This window comes from Lepidochelys olivacea, assembly GCF_965140295.1.
Source record: "Lepidochelys olivacea isolate rLepOli2 genome assembly, chromosome: 1".
NCBI lineage: Eukaryota > Metazoa > Chordata > Testudines > Cheloniidae > Lepidochelys > Lepidochelys olivacea.
The window spans coordinates 265,740,817-265,759,679 of record NC_140411.1 but is presented as its reverse complement, the minus strand read 5'-3'; the positions used below and the strand labels follow the sequence as shown (position 1 = coordinate 265,759,679).

Genomic DNA, 18,863 nt, shown 5'->3' with positions numbered 1-18,863 from the left:
GATTTCCGGCACCTCTAAGACTCTCGCGCCCAACCGGTGGTTCCGGGGCGGAAGTGGCGCGCGAGTCCCGCCCGCGACCATTCAAGATGGCGGCGATGCTGAAGAGGCGAGGAGCTGGGGGTACAGCGTAGAAACCACCGCCCCGCAGCGAGGCAGAGGAGCTCGGCTCCCGCCCTTCAGAGGGGTGAGAGGAGCAGAGTAGGGCGGGAGACCGACCGACCGCTCGCTGGCGGTGCTCCTGCGGGTCCCTGGGCTGCTTCTCTGCCCTCGTCTTTCTCCCCCTCCCCCTCTCGGGGGAGAGGAGCAGCCCAGGGACTTGCCGGGCCGCGGGGGAGAGAGGGGGAGGGGGGGTTATCGCGGAGCTGTAGGAGGTGGGGTTCTGCCAGCCCCCAGGCGCACACAGGCCCGGCCCAGGCTGGCGGCTCTGGGGGAAGGAGCCGCAATGCCGGGGAAGTTTTCAGGCGGTGGGAGCCGGGTAGCTAGGGGTGGGGGCAGGTAGCGGCATGAAGCCGGTTGTGGTCAGCAGAGCAAGGGCTTGTTCCCAGCCGCATCTGTGTCTCATGCTCACTGTTGGCTCGGACCTTATGCCTTGTAGGCCTGGAGTCTGTACAGGGAAGGGGCTCGTACCCAGCTGTCCTGTATCGAGACAAGGTGGGGTTACGGCTACCAACAAGTTAATGGCCCGAGCGTCTGGTGTCCTCAGGGTTTTCGAAGCGGGATGGTGGGGGAGGCGATCTCACTATTACATACCTGAGAAATGCAGAGTTTGGGACCCTTATGTGAGAGATATAAATCTGTTAATTCCCTGCCCTGTAGCGTTCCTGGCTAGAGAAAGAATGGTCTGAGAAATCAAACTCGTGTTGCCTTAACTGTCCATAAGAGATGGCTTATTTTATCAGTGAACACACAATCTAGACTGCTTTAGTTGTAAGCATGGCTGTTATGGCGCTTTATAGCCAGACAGTACAGATAAAAGCATTTTACAAATGCTGAATTAACCAGTATATTGAATGCAATCATTCGTAGCTCTTCAGTAAGGGTCCAATCTGCTCACATACTCAGGGCACCTAATGCCACATTAGTGCACTGCTCAGTACCTTAAGGGCAATCATTTGATTATAATTATCATTATATGGCAGATGATTTGAAGTTTCATTAGACACAAGCTAGCATGTCTTCATATCCAAACTTTATAGCTCCAGATAATCAAATTAGAGCACTTGCATAAAAAGAGGAAAGGTTAGTATGATGACAGATCTTCACACTTTGTACTAGAGACACAATTTATGAAGAAAAATTCTAAATCCAGATGTTCAACAATGCACATTTTTGAGACTCTTCACGTAAAGGAGAGCAGATGATAAACTTGTATCCTTGTGATAGAGAAGTGATTAGTACGGGATGTATGGAAAGAGTGTACAGAGAGGTATACGTGGTAGGCTGCAGCAGGACGATAGAGCTTGTGCAGCCTTAGATTCAACTGGATGTCATGTTTCCATTTGGATAGTTGTTTAATGGAACACACTAACTTTTGAACATCGGATCAATTCTAAAATTTCAAAGAATGTTCTAGATATCAGTGGGCAGAAGAACACTATTGATTTTGAGGAAGGGGAAAGGGGACATGCAGAGATTCTGCCATTGATTTAGCAGAGCTGCCCACAGCTTCAGGTACCTCTGTAGTTGTTTACAGATTAAATAACTCATCGATGAAGCTAACACCTTGCAACATAACAATATGCCATCTCTTCTCTGTCCATCCTCCCAGTAGAATTTGATGTTGACATCCTGAGTGATTTATCTCCCAGACAAGAAGAAGAGCAGTAATAAAGGGGGGAGAGTAGGGGGACACAGAGCCGTGGCATGTAGGCCAGTGGAGAAGAACTGTGCAAAGAAGGGGGAACCCTGTTATGAGGGAAGGGGGAACGTGGGACACAGAACTCCTGGAATGGGGGTGAAATGGGAGATCACACTGAACCCCTGGTGAGGGGGAGAATCGAGAACCCTGCAGTGGGAGGATTGGACGGCACTTGGAGATCCTGTCATGAGGTTGGGAGTGTTTCAGGGAGTCCCTGAAATAGAAAGGGATGAGATGATGGCATACAAGGAGTTGGTGCAAGGGGAGAGGGAGGAATGCAAGGAGCCCATGGTGTTTGCAATGAGCTCTGCCCTACAAGTCTGCTCAGGCCTACTGCCTGAACCCAGCTGACCAAGCCCTAGAGGATTGAGTAATTTTCCAACCCAACCCTGACATTCGTCCCCAAACCTGAATCAGCCCTGCTGTTCTCCTCCTGCCCATGCTGTTGGAGCTGCAGCAGCTGTGGGCCATCCTGCTGCAGTGTGTGAGCTGCAGAATGACAGGCACTTGGACTGTTCAGCATGCTCACTTTGCAGTTCACACAGTGCAGCGAGATGGTGGTGGCCACCAGGAGCAGAGCATGCAGCCGCTGCTGTGCTGACCCCATTGCAGAGCAGACATGAGCCCAGGAGGGTCTGGCTGTTTTCACACCCGACCTGGGCCTGACACTTGTAGTTGTGTTGGGCTTAGGTTGAGTTGCAGGGCTCTACTCTGATTACAGAAGCAACAAAGTGTGCAAAACCCTAGTAAATACATTATACTTTTCATTTGCTTATTGAAATGAATGAGATGCAGTAGTCATTTGCTGACAAAATGGTGTGTTTGTGCATCTTTGTATGTTTGCCTGAGTTTGCAGTGGCATTCTGTACATTCTTGAGAGCTGGGATTTAGGGAGGCAATAGACATTTGAGTTTCTGGGAAAACAAGCACTAATGCGGGGGGAAGAGAAGGAATTGGAGTATGCAGACTACTACATATGGTGTGTGATGTGGCTTTTTCTTTTTCAGGTGTCTTTTTTTTTTTTCCCCCTGGTTTAAAGAAGCAATAAAAAAAAATTGGTCAAAATGGGGCGGAGATCAACATCCTCCACCAAGAGTGGGAAGTTCATGAACCCTACAGACCAGGCCCGTAAGTATCCACTAAATTTCTTGTTGTAAGCATGGTTAATTCATCTGAGATAAAGATGGAATGAAAGCTGGTTGGGAGTCAGGTCAGATTCCACAAGCATTGTGTAGTTAGAGGAGGAAACGACTACACATATCTATTCCTCCTGTATTAATGTAATTACTAAGATTCTGATGGTCAGATAAGCATCTCGAAACAAGCAAAAAGATCAACTCACACTATCAAGTACTTCAGCTGGTTATTATTAGCAATGTTTTAAGTTTGTCAAAAATGTAGATTTTTTTTAAAAAAATGTTGTTTCTATTCTGTACATAGAATATTTCAGTTTCTAAGGTGTTAATCATTTAGTGAGCATTAAATTCATACGGTCTTGTTTCAAAAAGACTGCTTAGTCCCGAACTTGTTACATCGATTAGGTGGGTGTGTATAGAAATATCTCTGCTTTTGGAGGAGTGGGGTTGCCAGTATGGCCATCTGTTGTCGTCTTTCTTCTGTAATGGGTATGAAATATGATTGTTTCTAATCGAATATCCAAGACTGTAAAAGTGGGGGTGGATAAAATTTGGCTTTTTGATCACAAGCTGTTAAGAAACAGGACTCCAGTAGTCATTTCTCTCCTCTGCAGGAAAGGAGGCCCGGAAGAGGGAGCTGAAGAAGGTAAGACGCTATTACCATCCTTAAGAACACCTGGCTAACACCATTCTAATATGCATCACATTCCCAACTGTTATGGGCTTGAGACAATAGGTAGAATCCAGACTTTATGGTTGGCTCCTCAGGAGTCACTTTCTTTCTGTGGAAAATGTTGTCTGACCAATTAATTTAAAGGAATGTTTCAACCGGGATCAAGTGGAGTGCCCCAAGGGTTGGTCCTGGGGCCGGTTTTGTTTAATACGTTCATTAGTTATCTGGAAGATGGTGTGGATTGTACCCTCAGCAAGTTTACAGATGGCACTAAACTGGGAGGAGTGGTAGATATGTTGGAGAGTAGGGATAGGATAGAGAGGGACCCAGACAAATTAGAGGATTGGGCCAAAAGAAATCTGATGAGGTTCAATAAGGAAAAGTGCAGGGTCCTGCACTTAGGACGGAAGAATCCCATGCACTGTTAAAAGACTAGGAACTGAGTGGCTAGGCAGCAGTTCTGCAGAAAAGGACCTAGGGGTTACAGTGGACGAGAAGCTGGATATAAGTAAACAGTGTGCCGTTGATGCCAAGAAGGCTAATGGCATTTTGGGGCTGTATAAGTAGGAGCATTGCCAGCAGATCGAGGGACGTGATCATTCCCCTCTATTCGGCCTTAGTGAGGCCTCATCTGGAGTACTGTATCCAGTTTTGGGCCCCACGCTACAAGAAGGATGGGGAAAAATTTGAGAGAGTCCTGTGGAGGGCAACAAAAATTTTTAGGGGGCTGGAGTGCATGACTTATGAGGAGAGGCTGAGGGAACTGGGATTATTTAGTCTGCAGAAGAGACGAATGAGGGGGGATTTGATAGCTGCTTTCAGCTACGTGAAAGTGGGTTCCAAAGAGGATGGAGCTAGACTGTTCTTGGTACCAGATGACAAAACAAGGAGTAATGGTCTCAAGTTGCAGTGAGGGAAGTTTAAGTTGAATATTAGGAAAAACTTTTTCATTAGTAGGGTGGTGAAGCACTGGAATGCGTTACCTAGGGAGGTGGTGGAATCTCCTTCCTTTGAGGTTTTTAAGGTCAGGCTTGACAAAGCCCTGGCTGGGATGATTTAGTTGGGGATTGGTCCTCCTTTGAGCAGGGGGTTGGACTAGATGACCTCCTGAGGTCCCTTCCAGCCCTGATATTCTGTGATTCAATGGTTCTCATCCAAGGGTATGCGTACCCTTAGGGGTACACAGAGGTCTTCCGGGGGTACATCAACTCATCTAGATATTTGCTTAGTTTTACAACAGGCTACATAAAAAGCACTAGCAAAGTCAGTACAAACTAAAATTTCATAACAGACAATGACTTGTTTATATTGCAGTGAAATGTAAGTACAATATTTAGATTCCAGTTGATTTATTTTATAATTATATGGTAAAAATGGGAAAGTCAGCAATTTTTCAGTAATAATGTGCTGTGACACTTGTATTTTTATGTCTGATTTTCTAAGCAAGTAGTTTTTAAGTGAGGGAACTTGGGGGTATGTAAGACACATCAGATTCCTGAAAGGGGTACAGTAGTCTGGAAAGATTCAGAGCCACTGCTTAACTCACTTTTAAAATGGACCTTATAGGGTGGTGTGGAGTGATTAACGTTTGTAAAGCACTTTGAAAAGAACGGATGAATTTATTTCTCTTTCCTGGGGGAATTCTTTGAACACATTTAGAAGTCCCAGAAACCTGAACTACAAAGAGAAATGTGTGATACCATAGATTATATCTGTTCCCCTGTTTATCCTAGAACAACAGCACTATTCCTAATTCTTTATTCTCTGACCTTCTCAGAACAAGAAGCAGCGGATGATGGTACGAGCAGCTGTACTTAAGATGAAAGATCCCAAACAGATCATTCGGGACATGGAAAAATTGGATGAGATGGGTGAGTGGGTACCATCTGGAGGGACTTGCATTTAGAGTGAGAGGAGAGATGGAAGGATCTGATAAGATGGGAGGTGAGAATTGAGAGATGGGACAAGATGGGTTTAGGGGTTAATGGAGGGACTATGTGGGTTGTAACTGTAGAAACTTTACCAAATACTGGCTTTTGCTTGTTAGAAGGATTGGAGAAGGAAAGTGGGTAAATGGTTCTTGGAACGGGAATAGATGATGAACTTTTTCAAGGTAATTGGATATTGGAGAATTTTGGATGGCTAGACGTTCCTTTGGAAGACAGAAGGATAGACATATTGTCTCTAATTGCTGTGATAAAGGAGACAACCCCTTTAAGGCTCTGGAGACCTGATGGAAAGCTGATTCAGATAGTCACTGTCATTGTCACCAGAGGTTGCTATATTGAACATGTGTGCAGTTTATGCAGTTGGGTAATCATGGCTTCTGTTGCAAGTCTCCCCTATAATTTCCTTTTTGGAATTGTTTGTTGCCTTGGTCCTACTCTCCCGGATCAGAGTTTAACCCAGTACAGCAGCCACAACTTAATGAGAAGGTGCTGAAGGACAAGCGTAAGAAGCTGCGTGAGACCTTTGAGCGAATTCTGCGGCTCTACGAGAAGGAGAATCCTGACATCTACAAAGAACTGCGCAAGCTGGAAGTGGAGTATGAGCAGAAGAGATCGCAGCTCAGCCAATACTTCGATGCTGTCAAGGTAACATTGTTGCATACTTGGTCCTCAGTCCCTGCCACGTTGAGTATTTTCAGCAAGCTGCATACCGTGCACCATGGCTGCCTCCTCAGGCATAGTACTTTAGCCGGGACATGATGAATCATCAATATGTCCTCAGCATCCCTGTGATGTGCTATATTTACAGGGAAGGATGGTTTTGGAATGGTTTTACAATGGAAGCCCTAACTATCTTGCATACCCTGGCTTGTGAGATATGTCTTTTGGAACATGAGTGAAGCTAATTTTGTTTAAAAACCCTCTTAAGTTTGTATGCATGTAATTTGTGTCTCTCAGCATTTATTTATAAGTGTTTCTGCTGTAGTATCTGAGTCCCTAAGCTCTGTCCCAGTCAACTATAAATCCTTCCTATAATGAATGCTTCCCAGATACTCTGGAAGGACATGGTGTTCTTGCCTACAGTATATCTTTGTTTGGGAACTAAGGGCATGTCTACACTAAAAACTTAAGTTGACCTATATTAGGTTGACTTATAGCCACCACAGTAATTACAGTGGTGTTTCATACCCACACTACCCTCCTTCAGTCAGTGGTGTGCATCCTCGCCAGGACCGCTTCCACCAACCTAATGCAGTATGGGGAGCTGAGAGTCGGGCTCTGAGCTCCATTTGCAGCTCCCCACTGGGTGCCTGGCTGCCCCACAGGCTCCCCACCAGCTCCACCCCCCCCCTTCCCCCCCAAAATAGTTCTCTGTTCCCTGCTGGGAGCCTGGCTATCCCTGGCTCTCGGCTATCAGCTCCCTGCTGGAAGCAGGGCAGCTGCCTGGACTCTGACCATGGAGTCAGGACTCCTGGAGCAGCCCAGCTGGGAGCCTGGGGAGCAGCCCAGCTGGGAGCCTGGGGAGCAGCCCAGCTGGGAGCCTGGGGAGCAGCCCAGCTGGGAGCCTGGGGAGCAGCCCAGCTGGGAGCCTGGGGAGCAGCCCAGCTGGGAGCCTGGGGAGCCTGGACCCAGGGGGTAGCCTGACTGGAAGTAGGGAGGACAATCTTGTCAATTTCGTGGCTCCAGCACAGAGCCAGACATTGACAAGAAAGACAGCCAACAGCTGATGTAAGTAAGACAGTGTCTACAACAGAGGAGGGCAAACAATGGCCTGCGGGCCACATCCGGCCCTCAGGACCGTCCTGCTCGGCTCCTGAGCTCCCAGTCGGGGAGGCTAGCCCCCGGCCCCTCTCCTGCTGTCCCCCCTCCCCTGCAGCCTCAGTTCGCCACGCTGTCAGCACTCTGGCCTGCTGCTCCTGCTGGTAAGGGCAGTGGTATGGCTGGCTCCAGCGGGTCTGCAAGCTCCTGCTGCTCTGAGCGGCATAAGGGGGCGGGGAGCATTGGGGTTGTATAAGGGGCAGAGGGTCCCAGGGTGCAGTCGGGACAGGGAGCGGTTGGATGGGGAGGAGGTTCGGGGGGGGGGGGGAGTGGGGACGGTCAGGGGACGGGGAACAGGGGCGGTTGGATAGGTGTTGGAGTCCCGGGGGACCTGTCAGGGGACAGGGAGCAGGGGGTGGGGTCCTGGAGGGGGTGGTTAGGCTTGGGGGTCCTGGGGAGGGCTGGTCAGGGGACAGGGAGCGGGGTGGGGGGGTAGGATGGGTTGGGGGTAGGAATTGGGAGGGGGCGGGGGCCAGGCTGTTTGGGGAGGCACAGCCTTCCCTATCTGGCCCTTCACACAGTTTTGCAACCGCGATGTGGCCCACAGGCCAAAAAGTTTGCCCACCCCGGTCTACAAGGGGTGTTGTACTAACTGCTTCTGTTAAAGGCTTATGCTTTTCCTGGAGGTGGGGTTATGTCTATGTAGGAGGGCACTTAACATTGGAGGGAGGAAGGTGGCAGTGTCTACACTGACATAGGTCGACATAAACTGCCTTATGTCGAGATAACTGTGGTGTAGACCAGGGCTAAGTATCTTAAGAGGAATATAAGCTTGATCAGGTTTTGATTATTTGAATGGGGAAATGTTTTCCGCTAGCTGAGCTCTGTGTGTTACCTTTGACCAAAGAGGCCTTAATATCTTATGCTCGTGATCTGTTTCTCCAAATGTTCATTCGGGGTCTAACACAAAGAGTGACCTACAAACCAGTTGGACAGGCACCCTTGTAAATAACCATTTTTATGAGGGAAGGAACTGACTCCTTACCCTCTATAGTCTATAAAGTGAGGAGTGTGCACGTGATCCTCTTCCCTCTGCCTCCTAAGAGATTAACCTGTTTGTTGTTTGTATTTCTTGCAGAATGCACAACACGTTGAGGTGGAGAGTATACCCCTGCCAGACATGCCTCATGCCCCCTCCAACATCCTTATACAGGATATCCCCCTACCTGGGGCTCAACCACCTTCTATCCTCAAGAAAACATCAGCCTATGGGTAAGAGGGAAGTGTCATGGAGGGGTAATAAATGCTGAACACCCATGCGTTGCAGGTGGGTATAGAGGGTTGTTGATAGAAGTGATGTTTGGGAGAGGGGAATTGGAAGTTCTGAGGGAGTGATGAATCCTTCGTTCTGTATGTATTTCCCCTCTGTTTTTGCTGTTAAAACCCTTCTTTATGCCTTGGTCGTCTCTCATATTGACTCTGATAAGTGTGTCTGGTCTTCCTGCATATCTACTTTTGCACATTAGTCCACCTTAAGCTCCATTGCTAGAGTTCTCTCTTCCCACTGTTCTCACTGCAATACCCCTTTTGGTCGTAAATACTTTCATAGGCTTCTTGTCTGCTGCTGTGTTAAATTCAAGTTTCTATTTCACCTCTTAATCTGGCCTGTGTCTCTCATGTCCTCCTGCTCTCCCTTTCCTCTTACTGATTACTTAGCATCCTTTTATTTGTCAGCTTCATGGTGTCTTCATTTTGCCCCCTATGTTTGCATCAGTTCCCACTTGTCCTTACTCTTCTCCTTCTGTCTTCCTTTAAGCCTATTTCTTCCATAAAGCTTTCTTAACTCTAATATCCATCAGCAGTGTCTCCAAACCCTCCCACATTTAATTGGTGACCTCTTTTTTTGAGTCAGTTCATAAATTCGTTGGGCAAGGACCATGCCTTACTCTGTTTTTGTAAATTTCTAATGTATTTTCATAGCACTTAGGACAGGAACAGCTGGATCATTGTCTAAATGGTTGCTGTGAAGGTGATTGTGAGGAACTGGGACAGATTTTTGTGTTTATCTCCTTTACACTTTTTTTTTTAATATCCAGCCCTCCAGTCCGGCCCATTTCTGTACTTCCACCTCCTGGACTTGGCGTTCCACGGTTACCCCCAGGTCGGAAGCCCCCTGGACCTCCTCCAGGGCCTCCCCCACCCCAAGTCCTACAGATGTATGGCCGTAAAGTGGGCTTCACTTTAGAGATGGCCCCTTGGAGGCGAGAGGAAGAGATTTCTTACAGTCCTGACATAGGTAAAAAGCTGCTCCTCCTTTGTCCCAGTCCTCATGTTATCCCTGTACTGGAGATTTACCTTGACTTCTGTCTGATCTTCCACTGATAGTGCTACGGTGAATGTGGTGTGCACTGGCATTGCCATTGTGACTTAACTGGGAGGAATGTGCAGGCTTGTATTATCTGAGACTGGTTTCTGTAGGTTCACAGAGAATGTTCTTACTGTATGAAAGATTGAAATAACTACAAAGCTTGGCCAAATGATAACTAAGGTAAGATAAATTTGCAAGTGTTTGAAGGGTGTTGAATCCTCTGAGGTGAAGAACCTGTCTAGATGGTTATAGTTAAGTGGAATGGAATGAAATTGAATAAAGGGGGGAAATGAGACTGGATATCAATAAGCCTTTGCTACTAATAGTTAAATCTCATACACTAGAGAATAATTTCCTAAGGGAAATGATAGAAAACGCCATCATGTGATTGGACAAAACCATCTGAAAAACTATCCTACTGGGGGGGAGAGAATTTTCCAGTTTAGACTTTTGAGAGCAAAAGTCTCATGTCTCAGATGCGTGCCCTTTGAGTTTTGGAGATAGCATCCTTCATTTAAATGATTATGCTCCTAAACCTCTTGGGAGGTGCTGGTATGCTGCATAATTTAATGTCAGTTAATTTAACATCAGTTACATTTCCTTATCAAATGTCAAAGCTTCAAGTTATAACTTTCAAATACTGGGTTTTACACTAGTGCATTGTTGAGTGGGAGAGAAATCTGCCCCCAGGATGGATGGCTGCAAGATTGTGGGATCCCGCATTTTAAAATCTCCCCAGCTAGCATCATTCAGAAAAGTTGTGCATGTTCTTTCATTCCCACCCAAAGTGTTTCTCATTAGCACCTGTAGGATTAGTAGCACCAGAAGTTAAACTAATTAGACCGTCCAATTTCATTTAATTCCTACTGGACCTCCATATATTGCATAGTGAAACTAAGTTTATCAGCTTATGCACATAATGGAGTGCTATGTAGACATAACATTAGGACTTGGGGGACTAGAAAAGGCACAAAGTAGAGTGACCAGAGAAATTCAGAAAGGTAGAAATGGATAAATAGAAATGAACTGGTGAATTTTAGAGTGCAGATATTGTTCAGTAGCCAAAAAAAAAAAGCAATGGTGATAGCTGATTGGACTAGTAACAAAACAACCTCAGATAAGATCTCCATCCTAGAGTTTATTTTACCCTCCTTTTGTTCCCCTCTCCCCATTCCTAGATAGCGAAATGAAATTACTGTGTTCTATCAGAAATAGAACTAGTTAACTGTCCACTTGGAGGGGGATCTGAAAGGATAAATGCTAGACAATGTATTTCTGTTCCTCACTGGAATGGAGTTTGGAATGAGTTCTGTAACTATAGAAATAAACCTAAGATGACATATATTCTCATTCTTCCATGCTGGTGTGCTTTGCTTCCTGATATTCTGCTCTTCTTCTCAGGTCAGCGAGGGCACGATGATGATGCCTCCAGTACCAGTGAAGATGAAGGGTATCCTGAGGACATGGATCAAGACAGGCATGATGACAGTAGTGATGACAGTGATAGTGACAGATCAGATGCAGACAGCGAAGGCGATGAATTCCTGCATCGTGACAATGAAAATGAAAGGGAGGGTGAAGACAAGAAATCAGGTTTGTGTGGTGGGAACTCCACTTCATTATTGTCTGAAAAGTGACAGAAAATAGGACTACATCATAGTCTGAAAAGTGACGCTCTTATTTCTGTTTGCTCTGTAGTTATGAGGCTGAAAGGAGAGCAAACTGAATTCTGTTCTGGCTCAACTAACTAAATTATTACCTAAGTTCCTATTACAGAATTTTTATTACTGCTGATAAATGAGTCAGAAAGCACCCAGCTGGAATTTGAGATTCCAGGCTGAGGTTGCAACATTAGTATTCAAATTTATCTGCTTTGTTAGAATATATACACACTTGACCTGGAGCATTCAGTCAGAAACAAGGAACTTCACAATACAATTTTTAGTTCCATGTCAGAGTAGAACCACACTTTAATGACTTGAGACTTTTCAAAAGAACTGTACAAGATACATAACTGAATTTCAGGCTTATCAAAGACAGTCTACTTCACTCACTGTAGAAGAGCATCAACCATCCATTCAACTATTTGAGTGGAAGTCAGGAACACTGTTTATTTGAAACTGATGGTAATTTTAGGTTAGCAGAATGTAATAAGGCAAATAACACCGATGTTATGTTACCATTTTGAAAAGAGTCACAAGATATTTAATTTGCTATCCACATCAAATAACTTTTCTTGTATATATTTGATCTCTCCCTTTTCCCTGTGCTTATCTCTGCAGGGCTTAGTGTGCGGTTTGCCGACATGCCTGGGAAGTCACGGAAAAAGAAAAAGAACATGAAGGAACTGACTCCACTTCAGGCTATGATGTTGCGAATGGCAGGTGAGAACATAAATTCCCTAGCTAGTAAACAAAATATTTAGCTTTTTTAAAAAAAAATGTTTTTGCTTGCTTCATTTCTCAACCTTAATGAAGATAACTTAGACTAATGAAACATTAATATTTGTTTTTAAGGGGAGTAAGGAGGTGAGGAGAACTTAAAACTGAGTTGCTGTTTAAGTAATATATCTCTTGAGGCAACTTTACTATGTTCTCAATATTCTAAAGCCTTTCAGGATTAAGATGCCCATAAAAGATGCTGCTTCAGATGTATAAAGGTAACCTCATAACTTCATCTACAATAAGATGTCTTTCTCCAGACTTGAGCTCGTTTTTCCTTCCTCATTAAGAACTGCACTTGTGTCAGCTGTTTCACTTGTCTGCTCATATAAAATCACCTTTTTTAAAAAAATGTGAACGTTTTTTTTACTTTTGTATAATTCAAAGGGCTAAACCAATTTTCCATGGGTTTCCCCCTAAAAATCCCCAAACACTAGCTGTGTGAAGTTATGCAAGAGAAATTTCAGCTCAAAAGGAATTGTTAACCCCTGAAAATATGGGGTTGTTATGGCACAGCCTTCTGTGCTCCATGGTAGTGCTGCCAGCGAGAGCTGTACTGTGTTCCTGTTACCTATTTTATATAGTAGCTAAATGAGGCCAGTTTCTTCCCTCCTCCCCATCGCCTTTTTGTGGGGGAGGAGATGATCCTCCATCTCAAGTTTTTCTCTGGTGCGTATTTATAAATGTATCTTGTCTTTTCTGTATCTTCAGGTCAGGAAATCCCCGAGGAGGGGCGAGAAGTGGAGGAATATTCGGAAGAGGAGGAAGAAGAGGATGAAGATGATTCTGAATCTGAAGAGGCACCACAGCAGCAACGCAAGGAGGAGTCTCGTCCAGAGACGGGGTCATCATCTACTACACCCTCTCAGCCACAGCAACAGCAGCAACCACCACCACAGCCTGTTCCTCCAACTCAGCTACAGGCACCGCCCATGACTGGGCCTCCCCCTCTGGGACCACCTCCTGCCCCTCCCCTGAGGCCTCCAGGACCACCTACTGGTCTTCCTCCTGGTCCTCCACCAGGTGAACACTTAGCGTATTTTTGTTTAAATTAACTTGCAGCTGCTGAAAGGCGTTAGGTTCCAATCCCAATCCTGCAGACCAAGAGTTGGCTTGTTATTCTCTGACCAGCTATAGTGGCAGTGCAGGCTTCCCTTAAACTGTCCTTTGAATGTGTTTCAACCCTTACCTGGAGAGGGAAACATACTTATGTGAAGGAAATTTGATACCATTCTTATTCAGTAGTAGTAAGCCAGATGGCCAATTAGTGCCTGTTCCGATGTTGGTTTTGCAATGTAAGCACCTATTTTACTTGCAACTGGAGGGAGACAGCGACTTATTTCACATAGATCAGTGAGGAATGATTTGGTCACTACCTATCATGAGAGGAAAGTGATCAGGAACAGTCAGCATGGATTCACCAAGGGAAGGTCATGCCTGACTAATCTAATCGCCTTCTGTGATGAGATTACTGGTTCTGTGGATGAAGGGAAAGTAGTGGATGTATTGTTTCTTGACTTTAGCAAAGCTTTTGACACGGTCTCCCACAGTATTCTTGTCAGCAAGTTAAAGAAGTATGGGCTGGATGAATGCACTATAAGGTGGGTAGAAAGTTGGCTAGATTGTCGGGCTCAACGGATAGTGATCAATGGCTCCATGTCTAGTTGGCAGCCGGTGTCAAGTGGAGTGCCCCCGAGGTCGGTCCTGGGGCCGGTTTTGTTCAATATCTTCATAAATGATCTGGAGGATGGTGTGGATTGCACTCTCAGCAAATTTGCGGCTGATACTAAACTAGGAGGAGTGGTAGATATGCTGGAGGGCAGGGTTAGGATACAGAGGGACCTAGACAAATTGGAGGATTTGGCCAAAAAAAATCTGATGAGGTTCAATAAGGATAAGTGCAGCGTCCTGCACTTAGGACGGAAGAACCCAATGCACCGCTACAGACTAGGGACCGAATGGCTAGGCAGCAGTTCTGTGGAAAAGGACCTAGGGGTGACAGTGGACGAGAAGCTGGATATGAGTCAGCAGTGTGCCCTTGTTGCCAAGAAGGCCAGTGGCATTTTGGGATGTATAAGTAGGGGCATAGCGAGCAGATCGAGGGACGTGATCGTCCCCCTCTATTCGACATTGGTGAGGCCTCATCTGGAGTACTGTGTCCAGTTTTGGGCCCCACACTTCAAGAAGGATGTGGATAAATTGGAGAGAGTCCAGCGAAGGGCAACAAAAATGATTAGGGGTCTGGAACACATGACTTATGAGGAGAGGCTGAGGGAACTGGGATTGTTTAGTCTGCAGAAGAGAAGAATGAGGGGGGATTTGATAGCTGCTTTCAACTACCTGAGAGGTGGTTCCAGAGAGGATGGTTCTAGACTATTCTCAGTGGTAGAAGAGGACAGGACAAGGGGTAATGGTCTCAAGTTGCAGTGGGGGAGGTTTAGGTTGGATATTAGGAAAAACTTTTTCACTAGGAGGGTGGTGAAACACAGGAATGCGTTACCTAGGGAGGTGGTGGAATCTCCTTCCTTAGAAGTTTTTGAGGTCAGGCTTGACAAAGCCCTGGCTGGGATGATTTAGTTGGGGATTGGTCCTGCTTTGAGCAGGGGGTTGGACTAGATGACCTCCTGAGGTCCCTTCCAACCCTGATATTCTATGATTCTGTCTGAACTGGATTGCAGAAATTAGCCTAAAAATTAAAATCTCTGTAACCTGTTCTCTAGCCATCTAATTTCGTTAAATAGAATATTGGCTTTGATAGAGTTAGTATATCTAGAACAGTATATAACATGAGCCCAGTGCTATTCCTGTGCACACATACAATGAATAACAAACATGATGTTAATAAGTAAATATAAGGCATGTCCTTCAGTGTTGCTCTTCTCACCCTCCCTAAAACAAAAAAACCCCAAACCCACAACAGCCCTCCACTTTTACTGTTTCCATGAAATCAACAAAGTCTGACTCTACCAGGACAGTGGGGGAAGCAGATTCCAGAGTGAAAGGTCTTACGTTGAAGTCGTTATCTTCAGTTTTTTAAATTTAGGCATTGTTGACTCATTCGCTGTTCTCTCAAATGTCACTGCAGCACATGGTGGGGAGAGAGTCTCGCAGACAGCTACTGGGTAGGGCTGCAGATTCCTCATGAAAAGGAAGTGGGGTACTAGAATAGTCTTGGGAATGTGGTGTGATATGGATCACTTGAATGTCTCTGTAAACAATATCTGTACAGGAGAAATAGGATTTCCCCTTTTGCCAAGCTGTGATGTTGCCACAATAGAGGAAAGGACACTTTTTATGCAACTGTGGAATTTGATACTGCAGTATATTAACTCATTAAATTTCCAAAAAGTGATTTATTTTATATGAGCAATGATCTCTTCAGTGACAGTCCTTAAGATCCGTGAGGCTGCCAGGTTTAGTTCTTATGCTTCAAGACAAAAGCTGACCACTTGGGATCAGGAAGTAAATACCCTCCATCCTAATATATTGCGCAGTCAGTTACATCAAGAAGAAAGCATAAAATCCCCACAAGTAACTGGCTTTCACAATTGCCAAAGAGGCACTACCAGACTGGATAAAACATTGGTAAAATCTGGTAATGTCATTTTGACAGGATTATAGGCGTTAACGTAATCTTGACACATTTTTCAAACGGGAAATCTCTGATGACTCTAGTTCAGGGACCAGCTTCTCAAAGTGATTCTTTCAAATACCTGCGCATTGGAAAGATCACTTCAGCATGTTGTGTTCTTGGGAATACAGCTCAGCACTGGAGCCTCTCCAGGGACGACTGTGGTGAGAAGAGAGAGAAGTGACTTGGCTTGAACAGCCAAGACACCACGTTGTCTGTGCCTACACTACGAGTTAGGGGTGTGACTCTCCTGCTCATGAATACGTATTAGTGTTAGTGCTCATCGAGCTCGTGGAAAATAGCAGTGTAGCTGTGATAACGTAGGTAGTGGCAGTGGAGGCAGGAAGGAGCTGTGCTGAGTACAAACCTGCCTGAAACTGGTAGATATGTGCTCAGCCATTCCTCTGCTACTTACGCTACCATGGCTACACTACTGTTTATGCTTTCACTAGCTCAATGAGAGCAAGCGTCAATATCTGTACACATAGTATAGGCATAGCCTTTGTATAAGGGGTTAAGAAACCATAAGACGAGAAGATCAGTTATGTAGAGGGTTGGCTGATATTGGAGACCGCTCCCCTTAATCAGGTGCTGTTTGATATTACATGATGCAATGTTTTTCCGCCCATGAGTTAAGTTGCCTTTGTTTTGTGTGTATATTTTCAGGGGCTCCTCCATTCCTGAGACCTCCAGGATTGCCAGGTCTGCGTGGGCCTTTACCACGACTCTTGCCACCTGGACCTCCTCCTGGTCGGCCCCCCGGTCCTCCACCAGGCCCACCTCCAGGTCTGCCACCCGGCCCACCCCCACGTGGACCCCCACCTCGTTTGCCACCTCCAGCACCACCAGGTACATTTTTCTGCTTCCTTATTATATGTATTTCATTTTAAACTTTCCCACTGGTGCTTGAGTTAGTACATGCGGTATGGGGAAACATTCTTCCCCAGTACCCTGGCCTCAGACAATCCCATGCTACTTATGTGCCTACATTCAGGCTACATTACTACAAGCACGGCACTGGGTGGCGTAACCTGTTCCCCTCCATTGCAGGTCCCTTGGAGTTGTTACTTTCCGTTTAACGACAACGACTAAGTCCCTGCTGTTCTTGTACCTGGAGGTCTGAATTCCCGTTATGTCAGAATTTGTTTTCATTGTACTATATCACAGATCTGTTCCAGATTGCCTCTTGTGTTGATGTCCCTGTTAGAATTCACATTATTATCTGTATTTTCTTGGGGCCTAGGAGCCCCAGTCATAGACCAGGACCGCATTATGCTAGGCTATGTACAAACACAGAACAAAAGGACAGTCCCTGCAGCTGTCCACTCCTGAAGCAGGGACTATTTACGCCCCACTGGTCACATGCTGCTGATAGTTCTGAAATTCTTATACACATGATGGGAGGTTGTCCATTGTGCTCTAGCACTGGATATATATAGCAATTCAAGGGAGGGGAATACACAGGGGCCTTAACCTCCATACAAAGCCACAGTGCCTGTCTAGAATTTCCTAAACATTCTTCCTGATGGAGAACAATCTGATGCTGAGGGGCTTGAAAACAATTTGTAAGATTACCTTCTGTAAGATTACCTTCTAACTCGGGGGACCTGCCTCCAACTTACGAGCTTTCTTTGGATTGTTTCCAAGTGCTGTTTCCGCTTGCTCAAACTTTCTGTCCCTCCGTCCACAGGTATCCCTCCTCCTCGTCCAGGCATGTTGCGTCCACCTCTGGTGCCTCCACCAGGGCTTTTCCCGCCGGCTCCCATTCCAAACCCAGGGGTGCTGAGTGCCCCACCCAGTCTGATCCAGCGCCCCAAGGCGGATGACACCAGTGGAGCTACCATTGAGAAGAAAGCCACAGCCACAATCAGTGCCAAGCCCCAAATTACCAACCCCAAAGCAGAGATCACCCGCTTTGTGCCCACTGCCCTGCGAGTGCGACGTGAGAATAAGGGGGCTTCTGCTGTCTCCCAGAGAAAACACGATGATGAGCCTGCTCTCCAATTAACCAAAGCAACCCCTAAGGTTGGCTCCTCTGCCCCTGTCTCTGTGCAGACTAAGGATGATGTGTATGAAGCCTTCATGAAGGAAATGGAGGGGCTACTGTGACGTATCCTCATCCCGGTCAACCTCCTACCTGCTGAGCTCAAATCAGACTACTGTATGGTGGGGAGGTGTATTTCCTGTAATAGACCCAGTTACTGAAGGAGACCACCCCCCTGCCCCATCTTCAGTGTGTGTGTGGGGAGAGGGGTTGCGTGATAGAATATTCCACCTACCCGCAGGTTAACTTACCAACAGGCTCAGAATAGAGACCATTGCAGTCAGGTTCTGGTGGGGGCCTTCCTTTCAGAGCCAGAATTGCCACTTCTGTCCTCTTTGTGGGAGGAGGCTAAAATCCAGAAATGACACTATGATGGAATCTTTCTTGGGCCGGTCTTCTGTTTTGCGGGACACTGGTACTGAAAGACAAGTGTGTCTGGCACTCCCACTGGAACCTTTTCACCCTCTGAATGCTTTGGGTAGGGTGCTAGAATAAACTCCTGAGGTACTGGAAATAAGTTGGCAACATTTCATACACACACCTGGTCATTAAGTTTTTATGTTCCATTTTGGTTGTCTTTTGTAAATATTTTGTAATACTGTGTTTTTAGTTGCAGTGAGATTGATTGATCACTTCCTGCAAGGGGGTTATCAAAAAGGTATTTTACTGCATATACTTAATGGGAGTTTTGCACCCTGTCCCCTCCAGAGTCAACTTATTGGCTTCCTGCTGACAGGGAAGACTTCAGTGTGTCTCATGAAAACAATAAATGTTTGATGTACTAAAACACTTGTCGTCTTGTGATCTAGTATCTGTATTAATGCAGTTAGGGGAAAGGCTGTGCATAGCTCCTGGGGAGGGATTATTGCACTGAACTTCATGGAAGAAGCACCTGGCTAGATTTTGAATTAAGTACTATCTTTTAAAAAAATGCTTTATGAAGTTGTGAGCAAACATACTGAAACTGTATCTGTCAACACCTGTACTTCGCTGTATCATTTATAA

The 18,863-nt window shown here is 45.8% G+C and overlaps 1 protein-coding gene across 1 annotated transcript; it reads left to right on the top strand.

The window, feature by feature from the left end:
* Positions 1-52: 52 nt before the first annotated feature.
* WBP11 (WW domain binding protein 11) lies at positions 53-18,645 on the top strand. Its single transcript, XM_084631840.1, has 12 exons — positions 53-184; positions 2,866-2,986; positions 3,609-3,640; positions 5,445-5,538; positions 6,065-6,261; positions 8,513-8,646; positions 9,471-9,670; positions 11,144-11,335; positions 12,025-12,126; positions 12,895-13,206; positions 16,481-16,663; positions 17,505-18,645. The coding sequence occupies exons 2-12, from the start codon at positions 2,923-2,925 to the stop codon at positions 17,921-17,923; spliced, it is 1,929 nt and encodes a 642-aa protein (XP_084487966.1). The 5' UTR covers positions 53-184; positions 2,866-2,922; the 3' UTR covers positions 17,924-18,645.
* The last annotated feature ends 218 nt before the right edge of the window (positions 18,646-18,863 follow it).